Raw genomic sequence first — 19,762 nt, 5'->3', positions numbered from 1 at the left:
CCTACTCATCACAAAACCACTTTGATTGCTCATTAGTATGAGCTTTTCTGCTTGTAAGAGCGTCTTGTATCAACCTTTTTTTATTACTGTTTAGGATAGACAAGAGGAACATCAGCTGTCAAGAGCGCTCAGTTCTCCCAAGCCCTCAGCTGGTTCATTTTGAAAACTGACATTGGCTTTCTTCCAGTCCAGGACCTTATTCACCGTCCTGAAATTTAATCAAAACTGTCTCGAGTGCAGAAGAGATCTCTTAGGCCAAATTTTTGGGACTCAGCTTTGGCAAACTGTATCATTTCACACCACAGGGCATACACGTTAGCAGAAACAATCTGACTCAAAACAGTCGGACCATGACTGAAGTCACAGCAGACAGACAGAGAACAGCAAGCCAACCAATAAGATCGAAGACGAGAGGCAGTATTTTGCTGGGATCAATAGCATTGATGTTAATTTATCATTTTAAGAAATCCCCAATAAGTTTATGGCTGGGTGTATAACATTGTCAACAAATCTGTTAGCTGACCCTCTTCCTCTCTGTCTCCTCAAGTCCAGAACAGTTAACTGTCTAGTTCTGAATTATTCTTCCTGAAGAAATATTTTTGTAGTTAGGTGATACGCTCTATCAGCATTTATAAACACTAAAATCCATCAAGCAGAATTTTTTTTGTGCCCCTTATGCATTACCTAACCATCTTGCACTACTGGAAGTTTATTTTATTCCTATTTGTCACATTGGTTCAATTTTTATGATATTTGTAAAATGGTGACACTAAATCCTGGCCTTCCTGGTATCCTCCCCTCGTATTATTAATTTAATGCCCTGCGGATGGCTTCAATTAGTCACCAAAAAAAACCCCCCACTCCTCCCTCACTTCTGAGGCAGTTACACTTGTAAATAAATAAATAAATAAAATTACTCCCCATACAAAAAACTCCCGTCCCAAAAAAATTTACTTCCCCATACAAAAAGCATTAACTGAATTCAGTGGTGTACAACTAGACATTCATGCCTGGCATTACTTCTTTCTAGGAAGGGGAAAAGTATCTCCACTATAACTTTTTCCACATCTTGTCCTATAAGCATTTTCAAACAAACATTTGTTAAGAGTGAGAATGAGTTTTTACATGTAGAATTTATATTTTAAATCTTAGCACGTAAGAGGTGCTCAGAATCTTCGAGATTTAGGTCTCTCTCTTCTCAAAATAAACACAACTTAAGCTATTTGAGTTTTTAAAAAAAAATAGCTCAGATCAGGCACTGAGTCTGAGAAGAATGGCTCATCAAAAGTCAAACGTCAACTTGATGACAGAGAGAGCTTCTAACAGCATTCACAGAAACCTTAGTTCATCTCTCTCTGCTGTCTAATGAAAGGCTGCAATTTAGCAACTTACTGATTGTGCTGCATAGTTCTGCCAGAAAGGTGGATCCAAAAAGACTGAAAGCAGCCAAGTTTAAGTCTTATCTATACTTTTATAACATCCATGAAACACAAAGAACAATTTCATAAACACATAGTTCTAAAACATGCTGGGAAAGTGTCGTCACATGCTTAATCCAGAAAACATACATGGCCCAAGGATAAAACATAGTACATAGAACACCTCTAAAACTTATTTATGCATATGGTTTTAAAAGTGTTTTGATGAAATACAAGGTGTCAGCCCTACGATATTAAACCTGCTAAAGCTAATAATTTCAAATAAAACAACTGAGGATTAGCTTTGCATTACCAACAACCACATCCGTTCTTGGGATCAAAAAAACCAGAACAAGCTTCTACAACACAACCCACCTTGTGAGACTTGGTTTCAGCTTTTATATTACATGGTTCATCCTCGAAGTAAATCCACCCAGAACTGAAGATATACTGTCTATAGAGTATATTAAATTCAGCAGCTAATACAGCATCCATCAATCAACAAAGTAATTTGAGAGCTGTCTGCTTTTGCAACTGATACAAAGGCACTTCCTAAAAAGGGGTTAAGTTTCCTATTGGAAAGCTCGACAAAGGTACAAAAGGAGAAACACTGATACAAATTAGTCTCATCAAACCCTTTTTAAGAGACACTTCTCCCCAGCATTTGCAAGGAAGGGATTCCCATGTAAGTCTCTAGTCAGACAGAAGAACAGTCTGTCACCCAGTGAAAACTCCAGACACACACGTTCATATCTCCAGACAAAACATACAGCCCCGACTGGGCAAGACTCCCTAAGGCGATGGAAGCCAATGGCCCACAGGCAAACTCTTGAGTAACAGCTCCACAAGGGGAGAAAAAAAAAACAAAACAAAACAAAAACAAACCAACAAAAAATCCAGAGTGCATTAAGATATTGCACTTTATCTGTTCTCCCCACCACCCCTCACGTTCCTACTAAAGTGGTACTGCAACTGAAGCTGACATATTCTGCCTATCCCCCTCCCCAGTCATTCAAGTTTTCTTTCCTCGCTTAGAAAAAAATTCCACGGGAAAATAAAATGGAGGGGACAGCAAAGTGCATCATCATTGTATCGACAACTCTGTAACGCAGAAGGATGTTTTGGATTAATGCACAGTGGTCTGTACCCGCATCACCCAAAAAAAAAAAAAAAAGATAAAACAAAGGAAAAAAGAGCCAAAAATACTGTTTCAGAAAAAAAAATTGTTCTTAACTGCACATACAACTTAACTGTGAAGGCACGTAGCGACACTGAGGCATCCTTTTCCTCTAGAAATGCCAAGCTTCTTCCTATCTGAGAATTTCCTGAGAATTTCCCACAATACAATGCATTTGAGCAGCACAGAAGCAGCTGCTGTTGCAGGATGCCCATCTCAAACAGAAAGAGCCGGAGGCCTGGCAATAGGTCTGTGCTGCAAACAGAACAGCCACGCGGCAAGTTTTACACTGAGGAGCAACAACCTCTCACCGGGATTCCGCTGGCCCAGGAGTCACACACTGATTTAATTTTCTTATTAGAAAATACATTTCCAAATAAGCTATGTTTTAGCGTAAATTCCTGTGTATCGATATAAATGCAATGGGTGTTATATCGTCCTGCCCTTCTCCAGGATAAAGACTAGTTTCATTTTTGGCTTCTTAGACTTTGTGATCAGAAAGGGTAGTTTTCCAGTCAAATTGCAAGTGTCAAAACCCATAAGTGCTGTATTAATTTGTTCAGGAATGTACAGAAAATGCATTTTAATCCACATCTAGTCCATGAATAGTGATGTTTTCTCAGTGCTGAGTCCATTTAATGCTTTTGAGGTCAATTCCATCCTGCACCATTTCCCAGAGGGGGCTGTAAAGAAAGGAGACAAATGAGGGCTATCTAAAGTGCACAGGACAACATCAACAATAACCAAACAGACAATCTCATCATCTACACAAGAAATTAGGAGACACCTATCTACCTGTCTTCTCCTTCTGGAGGTCAGTGAGCTTCAGACGATCAGTCTTCAACTGTGTCCTCAGCCCAAAACACAAGAGATGAGAGGGCAGGGGCTCCACCTCACTTCCTGCTCCCACTTTGGGCATTAAGTACTCGTGTCTCTTAGAGACTGAACCCTCTCATTTGATGCTGTCCAGATTAGTCAGGAGTCTTCCACGTTTCACCAAATCAAAACAACTTATCGATACATAAACACAGTAATGCCATCTCTGGCTTAGAAACTTCTCGGTACTGCCCTGTGTGCTTGCCCTGCTCATATTCTTTGTCAAGGCAAGGTCTGGGACAAGGCTTATCATCAGGTTTGTTTCCTTAAAAATTTGTCACTGCTGTTAAGATCAGGTCCACTACCCACTCTGGCAATACTGCTCGCTTATATACAGAGACACCACCAGATTTTTGAAGAAAACGATTACTTTCAACTAAATCCAACTCTTCAGATTCTTATCATGCCCAAGAAGTCTTTATGTTCAACAAGAAGATGGCTTACCTCATTTCTCTCAGCCTCTTAACATGCTGTATGCACTTCTGCACTGTATAATCCACTTCTTCTTCTGTAGTGAAACGGCCAATGCCAAATCTAAACCAAAAGAAAACCATTAAGGACTAGAATAATGTGCATATGGAGGGGTGGACCAAATCCACCACCTGCTCTCATCAGAAAAGAAAAATATTTGGAAGCATTAGGGAAGACCACTCCACACACCTGATAGATGAGTGAGCCAAGTCTTCGTCTGTTCCGATCGCCCGCAAAACATAGGAAGGCTCCAGAGAAGCTGATGTGCAAGCACTGGGCAAAGGGAAGGCAGGCAAATGTCAAACTTTTGCTCACGTGCAGATGCTACGCTGAAGTAACACTTCACTAATCTCCTCCGACAAAGAACAAGTCACGGACAGACATTTCATGTTACTATGATTCATTATAACAACCCGTATCGGCTTCCCCAGCCTCTTCGGAACCAGTGAATACAAGCAAGAAGAGTGATATTTCTGCTGCTGAAGAAAAAGTATGGAAGGGGCAGGCGTTAAGGGGCCTGAAGGTAATAAATTAGGAGCATAAATTAAGAAGAGACAATACAGTAAGATGCAGGAATGCAGACTAAGAGGTAGCTGAAGTGAAGCCCATGAAAAATAGAAGACAAAGGAGCCAAGACAGAACTAACCAGAGAAGGTAGCACACCAACAGGAAACACTAAAAAAGAAAAAAAGACATACAAGCTGCTGTCTGGCAGAACAAATCAATGAAAAACAGCGCGCACAGGGGAATCCAGAGCACGGTGATCTAGTTACAGTCATCAGCAGAGAACTTCCACCTTGAAGCAGCAGGCGAAACTGCTTACACGTTGTTGCAAGTTTTCACAGGCAGCAACACGCATCACAAATGGGAGAGCTATTTACGGCTCTCCTGCACAAAACTGAGCCTCAGAAGAGATTTTCAAATTACAGAAGTGTTCGGCTTCAGAGACAGTCATGTGGAGACTTGTTCCTCCTGTTCGTAGTGCCAACATATTTCTAATTAAGATATGCTGACTGCTTTGTTCTCAAAGGTGAGGAAAGAAGGGCATCTCCACACTCCATTAACTTCATCATAAGCAGCAAGTTTGTCTTAGTAACAGAAACGTTACTGATCGCTCCCGTAGCGTCAAGAGAGCTCCATACAAGTGTATTCAATTTTCTTTCTGCTTTTGCATTAAACACAGGCACTATGAGCTAATTTAATTATGAGTAAAAAACCCATGAAGTCCAGCCTCGCTACGTTCTAGTTATAATCTGCCGCTTGTGTGAAAACCTGCTGAAAGACAGAAGCTGCTCAAATGCTGGCAGCCTTCAGAATGAAAGCGTCACCAGCAATTACAAGTCAAGGCTACTCAGATCTCAGGTAAACAGTCTGCAAGGCTGGCAGGGAGGAATTTCCAGGTTGTTTTTTCTGGTTTTGATTGGTTTGGTTTTTTGTTTTGATTTTGGGGTTTTTGGGGTTTTTTTGGTTTTTTTTTTTTTTTGCTTTCAGGATGTGGATGAGTACATTTGACTTTCATTTGAAATGTGCCGCTTCAAAGAAACACCATCTTAGAATACAATCATAGAATCACCCAGGTTGGAAGGGACCTTTCAGATCATCGAGTCCAACCATCAACCCAACTCTGACAAAACCCATCACTAAACCATATCTCTAAGCACCACGTCTACCCGTCTTTTAAATACCTCCAGGGATGGCGACTCAACCGCTTCCCTGGGCAGCCTGTTCCAATGCTTAATAACCCTTTCAGCGTAAAATTTTTTCCTAATATCCAGTCTAAACCTCCCCTGGTGCAACTTGAGGCCGTTTCCTCTTGTCCTATCGCCTGTTACCTGGGACAAGAGCCTGACCCCCCCTGGCTACCCCCTCCTTTCAGGGAGCTGTAGAGGGTGAGAAGGTCTCCCCTCAGCCTCCTTTCCTCCAGGCTGAACACCCCCAGCTCCCTCAGCCGCTCCTCAGCAGACTTGTGCTCCAGACCCCTCACCAGCTCCGTTGCCCTTCTCTGGACACGCTCCAGCACCTCAAGGTCTTTTTTTGTAGTAGTTGGGCCTAAATTGTAGGAGCTTTTTTTGTAGTAGGGGCCTAGAACTGGACACAGTACTCGAGGTGGAATGCCAAGTACAGGGGGACGATCACGTCCCTAGTCCTGCTGGCCACACTGTTCCTGATACAGGCCAGGATGCTGTTGGCCGTCTTGGCCACCTGGGCACACCGCTGGCTCACATTCAGCCAGCAGTCGACCAACACCCCCAGGTCCTTTTCTGCCAGGCAGGTCTCCAGCCACTCTGCCCCAGGCTTGTAACACAGCATGGGCTTGTGACCCAAGTGCCAGGCTGACTCATTAATCAAATATGCAAATACAGAGCACAGAGGAGGCACTCCTTAGATTGTACCTCCATTAGCAGACGTTATTTTCTCTCCAAAATATACTGCTATCCTTCCACACATTCCACCTACCTTCCTGAAGACAGAGCCACGTCCTTCAGAGCCATCAGAAGACTTTCCCCTTCCACATATGCAAAAGATAAATTGATGCATCCTACATACAAGTAAATGAAACAGGAAAAAAAAAAACAACTTCCATCAACCAAAATCTAGGGCAAATCCTACCCCACATGGCAGTACTTGCACAGCGTGGAGCTGAAGTGCATTATTCGGTCATTCAGTTCTAACGGGCTCAGGATTTTGCTAATGTTACCTGGATAGCGATGCTCTCTATCTCCATTCATAACCACATCCGGAACTTCACTCATTATTTTTGTAACCAGTTGTTCTGCCAGTTGTGAGATTCGCTTATGGTCATACTAGCAAAGAAACCAGAAAAGAGACCAAAATAATAAACGACGTATAGTTTGCCCTCACTCAAACTGTTTTGTGTCACCAGCCATGAGCAGGCTGAAGAAGCCGGGTTTGGTTAGACTAGGGAAAGAACACATCTGAAACTTAAACTGTCAAACTGCCTACTCTAGAGACTCTTTTAAAAAAGAGAATTACCAGTTTGGTCCCAGCTAGCTCAGCTTTCAAAAATATTCCAAACCATACAGAAAGATCTATATATACAAGCTGCCAAATTGGTTTTCATAAAAGCACCGAGTTCTTTGTGTTTAAAGACAAGTTAGATAATACATAAGATGACGCACTTTGCAACATAAGAAAGGGCATCTATTATGGTAAGTGCCCCTTATTTCCCTAGGCGCTTTTGAACTGTATGTAAAGACAAAGACTCGCAAATTGCTGTGAAATCAGCTTTTACAACATGTAACCTACACATCAAGAGCTGCCCGTGGGCAGTGTCTCGTTCTAGAATAAAACTGAGATCAGTTACACTAAAAAAGCAGCAGGGTACGGTATCTGCTCCGGTGCACAGGAACGGCCAGATGCACACGTGCAATTCACGCTCGTTTACATGCCTGAAAAAGCTTTAGGAGAAAGCAAGGCTATCTCAAATATTACTCGGCTTAGAAATGCCAAAGCTCTGCCAGGCGGGGAAGAGAATCCAGATCCGCGGCTGGCGCAGAATTCAGGCTCTGCAGGCTCTCCAGCCTCTACCAAGGCTTCTATAACCACCCAGCTCAGAAGGCGGATCTCTCTTCCGGGGAAGAAGCTTGATCCTATGGGTACAGATAACTGGCTCATGCATTCCACTGGCACGATAATAAAGGAGTTTTACATTCCATCTGTAAGGAATGCATTGGTGCCCACAAATAGATACAGCAGCACACAAAGGCCTGGACACCAGACCCAGCAAATAAATATCCAAGCTAAGAAAAAAAAAAAATACAGTTCTCAGTTGCAAAGCTGCAGTAAACTTGAACTTACGTACACTGAACAAGCGTGATAATGGACTATGAAGTCTTATTTTTTCCAATATACGTTACATACACATGATTTATTTCATTCCAGAGATGCTGCAAATACATGTGCGCAGAATGGAGAGATGAGTACAAGCACCTAACACCATATTTCACTAGAACTGTAAACCTGTCATAGAAAACCATGATTCAAACCACTTCAAGAAAAAAAAAAAAACAAACAAAACTTCAGAAAGCTGAAAATCAACTTCCAATTACCCAAAAACGTCCTTGAAGATCTCAAAACATTTACTTAATGTTATACCAGGAGAATCAAATTTAATTCAGGCACATGGACACAAAAAGACCTAAGGAATCTAAGACCTAACTGGCTCTGTTATATTATTTCCTGGATAATTTCCTGTTATATTATTATGTCCTGGATATATATATCCAGGACAAATATCTTCTCCCACATACCTCCATCTCTTGCTGTGCCACTTCACATGCTGCCCCCAGGCCCACCGCTAAAGGAGTGGGCACAGTCCCAGACCGCAGTCCTCTCTCCTGGCCTCCCCCGCTTTGCAGAGGTTCTAGCCTGACACGTGGGCGACGGCGAACATAGATAGCACCAACCCCTTGAAAACAAGGAAAGCGGTTTCAGTATACACCCATAGTTCTGAAACTATTAAAAGGGACTCCAAGGTCTGGAAACATTCCTTATTTCCACAGCAAACACGTATTTGGACACCTCACTGGAAAAAACCCACAGTGAACACATACAGAAACACAGTATTTTCTAGGAAATGGTGTTTGTTCCACCGTGCATGTTCCTCTTTGTTCACGCTCCCAGAGCTTCAGCCATGGGAGAAGCTCAGTTTCTCCCAGTGTGCTTCAGCCGCCTACGGAGTCAGCACTCCCCTTCTCGCAACTCCTGTGCACAGCTGAAGTTCATCCCTTTGCACTGAAGTTTTTATGTGCAGATTCACTGATGTTCGCCTACTGAGTTCCAACTGGAAACTCTAGAAGAACTCCTTTCCCTGGATTACCAGGCCTGCACCAGTCCCAGGAGTCCTTTTCTCCCTTTCTTCTCATTAGGGAGACTCATCAGTGGCACCAATTTCCAACAGACAGATCAGATGAGCTAGTTTTGACAGCCAGTTAATTTCACTCTCTAGTCTCCTCTCCTAGAAACTGGATTTCCATGTCTTCATCTGCCTTGGCACACCTAACGAGTGACTGTCACCAGAGGCAGAATGGTTGCAACTTCTGGGCATAATAAGTTGTGAAAATTTATGTCTGTCACCTGCCCAGAGTTATTGGTTGGAAACTTAGTCATCATCCAGAGATATGTCTTCAGCTCTCAGAAGAAGAGAGAAGCAGCTCTCTTCTCTCAGAAGAGAGCTCATACAGAAAAAGATGACACGTTGAAAAAAATACTTTCATCTTTTGTTTCTGAATAGCGCATAGAATACAGCAAGCCTGGTTTCTGTCTTTCTACATCCAGTCTCACAAACTAAATGGACCGTGACAGTGATAACAGCTGAACTCCCAAACAGGATGCATGCATACTATTTGGAGTCAACTAGAAAATCCATAGCTGGATTTTAAACCCCATTCTGCAATGAAGAGGCACCGATGGGGCTGGGGGGAAGAAGCCATTGGAAGTGGAAGACAATGAAAATCACTAAGAATTTAAACTTTCCAGTTACCCTCTGAGCTCCTCATTGCAAGTTACGCTTGGGTCTAAACTCTGCCCTATAACCCAGTAATTTCGTTTCAACCATTTCACCATCAATGCGGCTTTACACCAAGCAGACGACTCCCGAAAAGCCACTCCTCCTAATGCTGCCACCATTATAAGATACTGTTTCTTCCTTCAGTGAAGCCACGTCACAACCCATCAGCACTGAAGATCCACTTACTGCAGCTCTAAGTCTGGCTTACTCCAGACTCTGAATTACTGCAAAGTCAGTCCACTAACACTCTTAGAATAGTTTTCTACAGTTTAAGTAACAGTCACTATGACAAACAAGTTTGACTTAATACCTTGTGTAGTTACCTTAAAGTAGGCATGGAAACAACAATTCTCTAGAAAAGCACTTCAGTACCTTTGGGACCATAAATTTTATGGCCACTGATGCTCATTAGATCAATTTTCATGTCGTTGACATCCACAGGAATTTTACCGATTGCTTGTGCAGCATCGGTGTGGAAGAAAACCTTACGTGCGCGGCAAATCTCACCTGTAATAAAAACACAAGAGCAAACATCCCCGCATGATCTCATCTAATGGTTACAATTCCAAAAATGAACGTAAAGCATCAGTTCATAGCAGGGACCGTTCCTGAGGTGACAAAGGAAGAAATGGGTGCTGTCATGTTTCTTTTATGGTAAAGTGTCCAAAGCTGTGTGTAGGAGTTATCCTAGCTGATGCCTAGGTGGGCACGGGTTTAAGAGGTCAACAGGTAAGACTACAGGACATTTTTTCAGTTGAGAAGTTAAGAAGTCTTCTGCTGTTAAGAAGCCAGATTGTTTCCAAACCCACGCCAACCAAGTTTAAGTAAAAATGGCTGCATGGGACATCCAAGTTTCCCCACAGGGATGACTCTACAGCAAGACAAAATAATATTTTTTTTTTTCTTGATTTGTTTTCGTCTCGACACCAGCCCAGTACAAGCCAGCCTTACTTTCAAGTTTATACTTGCCAAGTATTTCTATGTCATTTCCTCTATTTTCCAAGATTTGCAACACTCAGCTCCAAAAATGTTCTCAGAACTGTCACTAGTCCTCACACAGGCTAATTACTCCCACTTGAAGCCTGTAATAAGTGTTTTTGCACCCAGACCTAAAATACACTAAGGAACAAAATAACGTGTAGCTCATGGGCAGTAAACTTGAAGTTTATTTATTTTTGTCATCAAAAAACCTCATAACTCATCTTCCACAGAATCCGTGCCTAGCACAGTTGCATCCCAGACCTCTCCTTTGCGCAACGAGTCAGCATCACCTTTCACAGGAGAAGTTGTCTGCCTGTGGTGTAGCAAGAACAGCATTGCTACTGCTAACATCAGGCCAAAAGCCTCACGCTATCAGAGCCTTAGGTTAACTCTGCACGTCCTGGCCTATTAGACCCGTTATCAAGGTGTAATGAGAACTTACTGTGGGAACCGGAGCTTGGTACTAGGTATCTCCGGTGTTTAAGTGCGACACAACAGTGACAGCCTTGACAATACAAGCACAGGAGGAAAACAGAGTCCTTAGCCCTGTGAGCAACTCACTGATGGTCAACTGTTTGCCAATGAAGAAAGATAACCTTGAAGAACCCTGGGGAAAACACTGCTTTGAGCATAATAAAGAAAAATACAGCAGCTAAGCAAGAGGAAAATCAGCTGTGCAACAGGGTAAGTTGCCTGATACAGCCTGGGAAAACAACAACTCTCCAGAAGCATGCAGTATCAACTCCAGGGCAGAGGCTAAAGCCTAAAAGCTGTCTAAAAACTGAAACATCTTACAAAAGGACATCTTGGCTATGAAGGGAGCAGGGGGAGTGTTCTCTCACTGTCATGGGAAACGTTATCATGGAACCACCGTGGGTGGGATCCAAGGAGCTGCCTACGTGGGCCACCCGCTCACCCTGCCTGCTCCGACAACCCCGCTTCTCCAGCTCTGCCTTCACCTACTCTGTCAAACTGCTTTGAGGTCCCTGTCCCTCCATTTGCCCACTCAGAGCCTGGCTCACCCTCTCCCTGCCTACTGTTACAGAAACCTGGCTCTTCACTGGCGCCTTTTGACACCCAAACCAATTTTTCATTACTATGTATGACAACACTGGGGGGAAGTGGTGTCTACGTGTGGCGCTCGCCATCCCCTCCCGCACCAAAATCTGCACGTTTCTCCTCCTAAACACTACAAGCGCTCCAAAAAACATTACAGCATGTAAACTCAATATGTCCAGTTATTCTGTGCAATTTTTTCACCCATCGTACAATTTGGAACGAAACTAGAACCAGTGCAGCTGATCTGTACTACAAGGCCATAATTGCTGAAATACTCACTGTAAAGTACTGAACTTTGTCCTCATTTCCCTTTTGAAAGAAGTTTTTATTTGGGACAGAATTATTTATTCCTTAACTATACTACACCTAATTTTTTGCATCAGCAGCGCTTGGCTATTAAAATATTAAGTTAAACGAAGCAGAAGTGGCATTAGCTGGCCTCTGGAAGCCACGGTGTACTTACCAATGTCATGAATTGGCTGCTTTACTCCTATTTCATTGTTCACACTCATTACAGAAACCAAACTTGTATCTGGCTGGAAGGCAGCCTCCAACTCCTGGTGAAATATGCAAACAGACAGAAGTTGTGACTAACAGCAGATGCCTGTGCATACCTTCAACTTGCTAGCAGATCTTAACCAGCATCGGCCCCCTAACTGGTGCATTACCAGCAAACCCCTTGGGTTCTGACAAACAGCCCTGGCGAGGGCACTAATCCATGCGAACACGAAATTCCTGTAGGAAGAGGAGCGTGATCAATTGCATTTCTGCCTATCCTAACCCTGGTATGCGCCGTGCCACCTGACTTATTTAATCAAGTCAGTACAGGCTTTTGCTATGTCTCATACATTCCTCTGAACTATTTTCTTTAATGAATTCACCACCCACGCAACAGCTCGAGCCACATCTAGGCAAAGCGAGGTTGGCTATAAAGGAACTGCACTACGTACAAGAAAGCGTCATGCAAAGAAGAAAGAAGCCTGCCGGCAAAGTTCTCAGAGAACACGACTGACGCTTCTGCACCTGCAGGCCCGATCCCTCTACCCCACCACAGGCACACAACATCTCTCCAAGCCAGACGATGGGGCTAGAAATAAAACCGATGCCGTCCTGTATTACAGGACACAAAGAATGAAATAAGCACACATATACGACTTCTGAATTCCAGGAGAGCAGCCAGCACACCCGGAAGGGTCGGTTCATGGCCAGCAATTGGAAGGGAGTATTGTAATTGCGTGTCTGATGCCTTGAGTAGCTCAGGTCATGAAATTCCACCACTAACCCCTGTATCAAAGCCAGATCCTAGTCACGTACTGGGCTCTCTATAGGATATGCAAGAGCTCCACCTGCATGGGAAGGAATGGCAGCAGGTGAAGAGCGGGATGAGACATCGATGTTTTGGTTGAGAAAAAGTGTAGAGCACCACACAGAACAGAAAATCCTTCTCCAACTGTGACAGAGATTTGACTGTGACTCTCATTCTACCTTGTGATATTTATCATCCTTTCCTCTTTATCGTCAAGAGCACAGGGTCCTCTTGAGCATCCACTTGAAGCAAGAACCTCTTTTATTTTCATTTTTCTTTCTGTCAGTAAACAACATACCTTCAAATCTATGAGCCCATTTTTTTTAACAGGTAAATAGGTGACCCGAAAACCTTCTGCCTCCAAGGAACGGCAAGAATCCAACACGCACTTGTGCTCTGTTTGTGTAGTAATGATATGCTTTTTTCTGGATTTATAGAACCGTGCAACACCCTGTCAGGCACAAGCCACGAACAAAAAAAACTTGTTGTTAGACCACTGAAAAAAGCAAGCTTTACACAAAACGGTCAGAAACAAGAAATTACTATTCACGTATAATTCATTTGGATCTTCCCTGTTTGCCCCAAAGTCATGAATCTAAAAGGTACGGACATGTAATTCACACTACATATTTCCACTAGTACTCATTTTTCAAAGCATCTCACTTTTCAAAAAGTCTGTGAAAACGTTAACTGATGTAAGTTCTAGACACTATTAACAGAAATACTTTTTAAAAAACACTTGCAATGCAGTCATATACAATGAGAAGCCTGAATAACCACATACTAAAGGTTAAAACACTGCCTAATCTTAATCAGAAAAAAGTCTGTAATCAGCATCTCCATTGTATTTCGTGATACAAATTTCAATTACGCAAGCAGAAGGATTGTATTTGGTGCATGTAAGACAAACATTGACTATTATATTCTGTCCTCAAAACCATGTTCTGGGCACCAAAACATCCCAGGATTTTCCCCACGTATGTAGCAGAACACCACAAAGGGTAAATCCAGGAATGCAAATATTTGCTAACTAAGCCAACACATTAACATTAAAACTGTTGAAAGATGCATATGGCTCTTAAGAGCATAATTTTAACATAACAAATAATAACCAGCATAAACCTTTTACCTTAATTGCCATATTATTTGATTCTGTTGCACCACTGGTAAATATAATTTCCCTTGAATCAGCTCCTATTAAATCTGCAACTTGCTGTTTGAAAAGAAACACAGATTTGATTTGTTAAGATGAAATACAATGAATTCACCATAGCAAAACACCTGCGAATTGTTTTCAAGAATACCCCCTTGAGCTTTGAAGGAGTTACAGCTAGTATCTAACAAAGTTATGCTACAGGCACAATAGTCTAAATATCTGCATCAACACAAAAAGCATAAGGAATTCATAGTCATTAGCAGTAGTGGTATTACGCATTAGCCTGTCATAAAAGAACATAAAAGTTAAAAGACAAAACCCCAGTACATATTACTTAAAAAAAAATAATGACAAAGACACATACCTAAGATTAGGAGAATGATAAAATACGAAGTTAGCCCAATTACTGCAGCATCACGCTTGTGACCTCAGGAAACCAAAAATCCTGAGGCACCTTTGCCTAAAGTATTGGTTTCTGCCATTTCAGTTGCTCTAATCTCACTATTTTTTCTTGCAATGTTCTTGCAATAAATCTGCTAAGCAAAGAGAGCGCTGCTAAATCCACCCCACAGAGAACTGACTAACTCCAAGAGTTTTTATCACTGCTTTTGATTTTCTCTTGACACTGAATTTCCTCGCCGGCGGGAAAACCACCGCGACTGCAGCAAGCCAGAGACTCACCCGCCTTGCCTTCTCCATGGCGGCCTCGCTCTCCCAGCCATAGGCGTGGGTCCTGGAGTGGGGGTTGCCGTAGTAGGCTGTCAGGTACGGGAGCATGCTGTCCAGGACTCTGGGATCCTGCGGGATACAAACCCGTCCTTCGAGAAACAGAGAAGGAAAAGCACCTCTGCCCCTTCTACGCACCCCGCCCTCCCTCTGCCCCGGCATTAGCAGCACTTCTGCTGCACTGTCCGTTTAGCTCAGGCCAGATCTCAGAAACTTGAGGTTACTGCATGTTATATACAACGTGGCCTCCGGCAAACACGAGCGTCCAGCAATTCTGTTCTGTGCCCTCACACGTAACCTCAATCTGCATCGAGACGATCACAGAAGAATGGGATTTTCTGAGCAGAAGAAACATAAGGTCTCAAAAAAAAAAAAAAAAATCAGAAAAAAAATTACACGGGCGAGCACTCTGCTGAAATCATTTTCTTGCTGCCCTGTCCCCGCAGCTGAGGGCAGCGCGGGGGCGGCTCCGCCAGCCTGCAGCACACCCGCGGAACGCGGAGGGGGGCACCGAGCCCCTGCGCAGCCCGGGGCGCGCCCGGAGACGCGGCGGCGGGGGGGAGAGTGCCCGAGTCGGAGGCCTGTCGGGGGACGGCCGCTGCCCCCCGCGGCGCCGGGAACAGCCCTTGTCGCCGCTGCTCACGGTCAACGACGCCGCTTTATCCAGGGCCGCCCCCGGGGGCGCGGGGAGAGCCTGAAACTCGGAAACGCGCCAGCGCTCCAGAGCACAGAAACGAAGTTTGTTTCTCGCCTTCCCCCTGTTCTTTCGGGGGCGACCCACGGAGGCGGGGCGGGGGCAGCGGCCGCCGGGGCAGCCGGCGGGAAGAGGCCGGGGACAGACGGCAGCCCCCGCGCGGCCCGGCCCGGCGCGGCGCTTACCAGCGGGGTGGTGGCCTGGACGTCCATGTAGAGTGGCCGCAGGGCGCCGCCTCCATCGCCGCTTCGCCCTGCGGGGAGGGAGGGGGAGGACGAGACGCCGTCAGGCGCCCGCGACAGCGGCGAGACCGCGCTCCGCCGGCCAGCCCCCGCCCCCGCCCCGGCTCCGCGCCCCCCCGCCGCCTTACCCTGTCCCTCTGCCGGTGCCGGTGCGGCCACCGAGAGCCGCCGGGGGGCGGGGGCCACCCGCAAGGCCGCCAGGCGCCGCCACAGCAGCATGGCCGCGGCGTGGGGCGGGGCGGCCGTACGACGCTTCCGCCTACGTCACGGCGCGCGCCGGAAGCGAAGGCCGAAGCAGGCAGTGGCGGAGGGCGCGGCGCGGCCGGGGAGAGCGAGGTGCGGGGCCGGGGCCGGGGCGGCGGTTGTCCTGCGTCCCGCCCGGAGGGACCGGGGTCCGCGGCGGGGCCGAAGCACCTGTGAGGCGAGGCCGGGCGGGAGGTGGAGGCCGCCCCTCCCGGGGGAACTGCCGGGGCGATCTGCGGCCTCAAGCTCGCCTCGGCCTGCGGCCGCCGAAGGGCGGATTCGCTGCGCCGCTCCTCTGCCTGCGGGGCCGGTGGCAGGTCGGGAGATCGGCCCCGGCGGCGGAGGCTTTGCGAGGCGGCGCCGAGCGCTGCTGGTCGGCAGCCGGAGAGCAGAGGGAGGTCCTGAGACACAGCGGCACTCACAGGGGCTTGCTGAGGGCGAAGCGGGACGGCCGTCAGGGCACTGGCATTCCCTCGCTGTCTTTTCCTACTTGGCAGGCGAAGAAACGAGTCTCGAAGCCTGTAAAGCCTCTGGTGCAACGCTTATGAGAGGCACTGAAACGTGTGGGCCTGCTCTCTAGCCCAGTTTGGTTATGGAAGTGTGTTAGGCAAAGCAGTAAATCTGTGCTTTCTTTTGTGCTTTCTTTTCTAGATGCCTGTGACTGTGGGCCCGTACGGGCAATCGCAGCCCAGCTGCTTTGACAGAGTAAAGATGGGTTTCATGATGGGCTTTGCAGTGGGCATGGCTGCAGGAGCGCTTTTCGGCACATTTTCCTGCCTCAGGTATGCCAAGGAAATGGTTTCCGTGGACAGGTTGTGACAGAGCGATAGCCAGAGAGAAATTCTTCTGCTCTGGGACCGGGAAGGGAGGTGCAGGTCTGGCCCTGCGTTGTCACGTAGGTGGGACTTTCCCGGTGCCTTAGAATTAGCTGCAGTTTCAGACCCTGCTGCCAGCCCCGGCCTGAAATGGGAAAGGCGGCTGTCACCTCTGGGTCGCAGGTTCACAGACCTTTTCCTGCTGCTTGTAAGGGAGGTTGTATTGGGAAGCTGAGGCTGTGGAAGATAGAGTCGTAGAATCTTCATGGTTGGAAAGGACCTTGGAGATCATCGAGTCCAACCAAACAACCTGCAGTCTCTGCCACTAGAGCATGCCCTGAAGTGCCACATCTAGACATTTCTTAAACACCTCTAGGGATGGTGACTCAACCCCCTCCCTGGGCAGGCTGTGCCAGTGCCTGACCACTCTTCCAGTAAAGTAATTCTTCCTAACATCTAATCTAAACCTCCCCTGCCGCAGCTTCAGACCATTTCCTCTGGTCCTGTCATTATTCACTTGGGAGATCAGCTCCAGGAGGAGCTGGATGAATTGTCTGTGCAGATGCATGTGCAGCGCCCTCCTCGCTCTAAAGCTTCCCAAGGTACTCTGCAGGCTCTCGTGTACGTGCATCGGGGTTGCTCTGCGTGTCCCATCCCCCTGCACAGAGCCAATTACCATACGGACCCCGAGGCTTAATTGCGAGAGCGCAGGCAGAGCTGTGGCTGGCACCGGCACAATCCCATTGTGAATCAGAGAGGACAATATTCCACGTTGCCCCAGCACGGAAACAAACAGCGCTTGCAGCTCCACGTGAGCTCTCGCGCTGCTCACTGACTGGTTTTGGCACACATCGTCCATGAAAAGGAATTACTTGAAATAAGCTCTTCTGTATTTTGCAGAACTTTTTCTGCGTGAGGTTTTTTTCATCTGTGATTAAACACAGGCAATTATTTGGTAGTGAGCCCAATAATGAATTTGGTAGTGAGGAGGAAAAGGCACAAAGTCCAACCTGATAAGAGTTTTAAAAGTTTTCTGATCTCTCTCAGATCACAGAATCACAGAACATCTTCAGTTGGAAGGGACCTTAAAGCCCACCCAGTGCCACCCCCTGCCCTGGGCAGGGACACCTCCCACCACACCAGGTTGCTCCAAGCCCCGTCCAACCTGGCCTTGAACCCCTCCAGGGATGGGGCAGATCCTGGAGAGTTTTGAAAGTGGTACAATGATAGCAGAAAATACGGATTTTGTGTATTTAGAAGAAGCGGTAACAGTGGTTCTGTCATACCTGAGTAACAGCTACGTTTACTTCTGCCGTACCATTTTTGAGGGAAAATCTCCATGTTTTAAAAATCAAGTGCATGAAATTCCTTAGACCCGACAGTCACTGCAGTGCTTAAAAGCCAAATATTACGAGACCTTTCTGAATAAGAACAATTCTTTTTGCTTTGGTCCGACTTCAAGTAATTGTGACCTGGAGAACAGAAATGCCTCTGGACACTTCCAGGCCTTCCAAGTTTCTCTCGTATTAAAAATATGGCGTCAGAGGGAAATAGGAAGTTAGTTTACAGCATGGTTTTAAGTTGGTGGCATTAAAAATACTGCCACTGCGGCCAGATGGGATGGTAATGCAACAGCTCAGACCTTTTTATTGTCTGGCAAGTCAAATACTTGGACAACACAACTTTTTTTTTTCTCCGAATTAAAGGTATTTGGAGCACCAGCAGGTAAAGCCGTTCCTGCTGGCGGCATGTCAGGAGGGCACAGTCAGCTGGTACCGCTGCAGGAAAACATATACGTGGGCCATGGGCGAGGGTCGCTCAAGTGCCCCGGAGAGAACAGCTCCGGTTTTGTTGGCAGTAGCTCAGGCACAGGGCACCGCAGCCCGGCTCCTTGTGGAGGCAGGAGGTATTTTAAATTTAGACTGAAGAGGTGTTGGATTTGGGCGCTCGGGCAACCGCCAGCTGGTTGTATCAGACGTTTTCTGATTCGTGTCTGTCACCCGTCAGGCTTCGGCACTTACGTAATTCCTGTATTTTTTTTCTTTATCTCAGGATTGGCATGAGAGGACGAGAGCTGATGGGTGGCGTTGGCAAAACGATGATGCAAAGCGGTGGGACGTTTGGGACATTCATGGCTATTGGTATGGGAATCCGCTGCTAACCTGGAGCTTGGGTTTTATCCCAGAGTGCCCCGTCCAGCCCCGTCCAGCCGTTCCTCCTCTGTACCATAATAAAGGCTTTAGATACCCAGAAGTGAGAGCTCTTCATGAAACGGCGAAGCACCACCCTCCTTGCTCTGCTGATTGTAAACATGCGCTTTACCCAATTTCTCCTTTCCTCCCACGACAATGAGAATTAATAATCCTTTGTACTACATGACCGTTCCTGTTTCACAGGCGTTATGTACAGCACACGCGTTTCTCCCTTTGGTACTTGGGCGGCTCACGTTCCTGATGTGTTGACGTGGAGCCGCTCCACTGTACTCGTGCATCCCTGAGCCTGGGAGTCTCTGTGGCTAATTCACATCTAACTATCGAACTTCTCTCCTCTTGCAAAATTAGGTGGGTTGAAGCTGGCCCTGTTTCTGAGTTCTGGGTAGTTTGGGGCAAACGCCCTCACAGAGAGCAAGGGACCCCAGGACTTCGGCAAGTCCTCCTGCGGCTGAGGGCAAGCTGTAGCAGCCGGGTCCCCTTCTTCCAGCCAGCCTGGCAGCACGCGGGCGCAGCAAGCAGTCGGGGAGCAGCACAGAACAGTCAGCCACGCTACTAAAGCTGGAAAATGGAAAACTGCTCCTGACACGTGACAGCTAATGGTATTTTGTGATGAGTCACAAAGGTGATTTCAACGCCAGAGGGGGGAGATGTGACTTCCCCGTCAGGCCTTGAGCAATGCCTTTCCTAGAGCCCTCCCCGCAGGATGAGCTGTGCTGCAGCCACTGCGTTCTCTACGCTGCCTCCTCCCCGCTTCTGAAGGGAGCAGTCTTACGCGTAACGGGGCTCTGCTCTATGGCCGGTCCGGAGACGGGAAGGGCAGAGCAGTGGTTGTGGCTGCCTCAGTGGCTTTTTTCA

The 19,762-nt window shown here is 46.4% G+C and overlaps 2 protein-coding genes across 2 annotated transcripts; one reads left to right on the top strand and one right to left on the bottom strand.

Moving 5' to 3' along the window:
• Window positions 1-1,451: 1,451 nt before the first annotated feature.
• Window positions 1,452-15,881, bottom strand: NFS1 (NFS1 cysteine desulfurase). The gene is made up of 13 exons (XM_054218701.1): window positions 15,765-15,881; window positions 15,580-15,647; window positions 14,656-14,772; window positions 13,948-14,031; window positions 13,117-13,269; window positions 11,976-12,069; window positions 9,845-9,979; window positions 8,214-8,371; window positions 6,641-6,746; window positions 6,400-6,481; window positions 4,132-4,215; window positions 3,916-4,005; window positions 1,452-3,278 (listed from the first exon to the last, which is right to left on the bottom strand). The coding sequence occupies exons 1-13, from the start codon at window positions 15,853-15,855 to the stop codon at window positions 3,215-3,217; spliced, it is 1,326 nt and encodes a 441-aa protein (XP_054074676.1). The 5' UTR covers window positions 15,856-15,881; the 3' UTR covers window positions 1,452-3,214.
• ROMO1 (reactive oxygen species modulator 1) lies at window positions 15,855-18,947 on the top strand. Its single transcript, XM_054218702.1, has 3 exons — window positions 15,855-15,972; window positions 16,531-16,661; window positions 18,747-18,947. Exons 2-3 carry the CDS (start codon window positions 16,531-16,533, stop codon window positions 18,853-18,855), a joined length of 240 nt encoding a protein of 79 aa, XP_054074677.1. The 5' UTR covers window positions 15,855-15,972; the 3' UTR covers window positions 18,856-18,947.
• Window positions 18,948-19,762: the final 815 nt, after the last annotated feature.

This window comes from Rissa tridactyla, chromosome 12 (assembly GCF_028500815.1).
Source record: "Rissa tridactyla isolate bRisTri1 chromosome 12, bRisTri1.patW.cur.20221130, whole genome shotgun sequence".
Lineage (NCBI taxonomy): Eukaryota > Metazoa > Chordata > Aves > Charadriiformes > Laridae > Rissa > Rissa tridactyla.
The sequence above is the reverse complement of the archived record's forward strand: the minus strand, read 5'-3'. Positions and strand labels throughout refer to the sequence as shown.

Excerpts from the sequence above, each read along its gene's own strand:
- NFS1 (XM_054218701.1), bottom strand. The coding sequence starts at position 15,855 with ATGCTGCTGTGGCGGCGCCTGGCGGCCTTGCGGGTGGCCCCCGCCCCC. Across the intron at positions 14,773-15,579 it reads TCCAGGCCACCACCCCGCTG|GATCCCAGAGTCCTGGACAG; the intron begins GTAAGCGCCGCG and ends TGTATCCCGCAG. Across the intron at positions 4,006-4,131 it reads TTGGCTCACTCATCTATCAG|ATTTGGCATTGGCCGTTTCA; the intron begins GTGTGTGGAGTG and ends CTTTTGGTTTAG.
- ROMO1 (XM_054218702.1), top strand. The coding sequence starts at position 16,531 with ATGCCTGTGACTGTGGGCCCGTACGGGCAATCGCAGCCCAGCTGCTTT. Across the intron at positions 16,662-18,746 it reads GGCACATTTTCCTGCCTCAG|GATTGGCATGAGAGGACGAG; the intron begins GTATGCCAAGGA and ends TCTTTATCTCAG.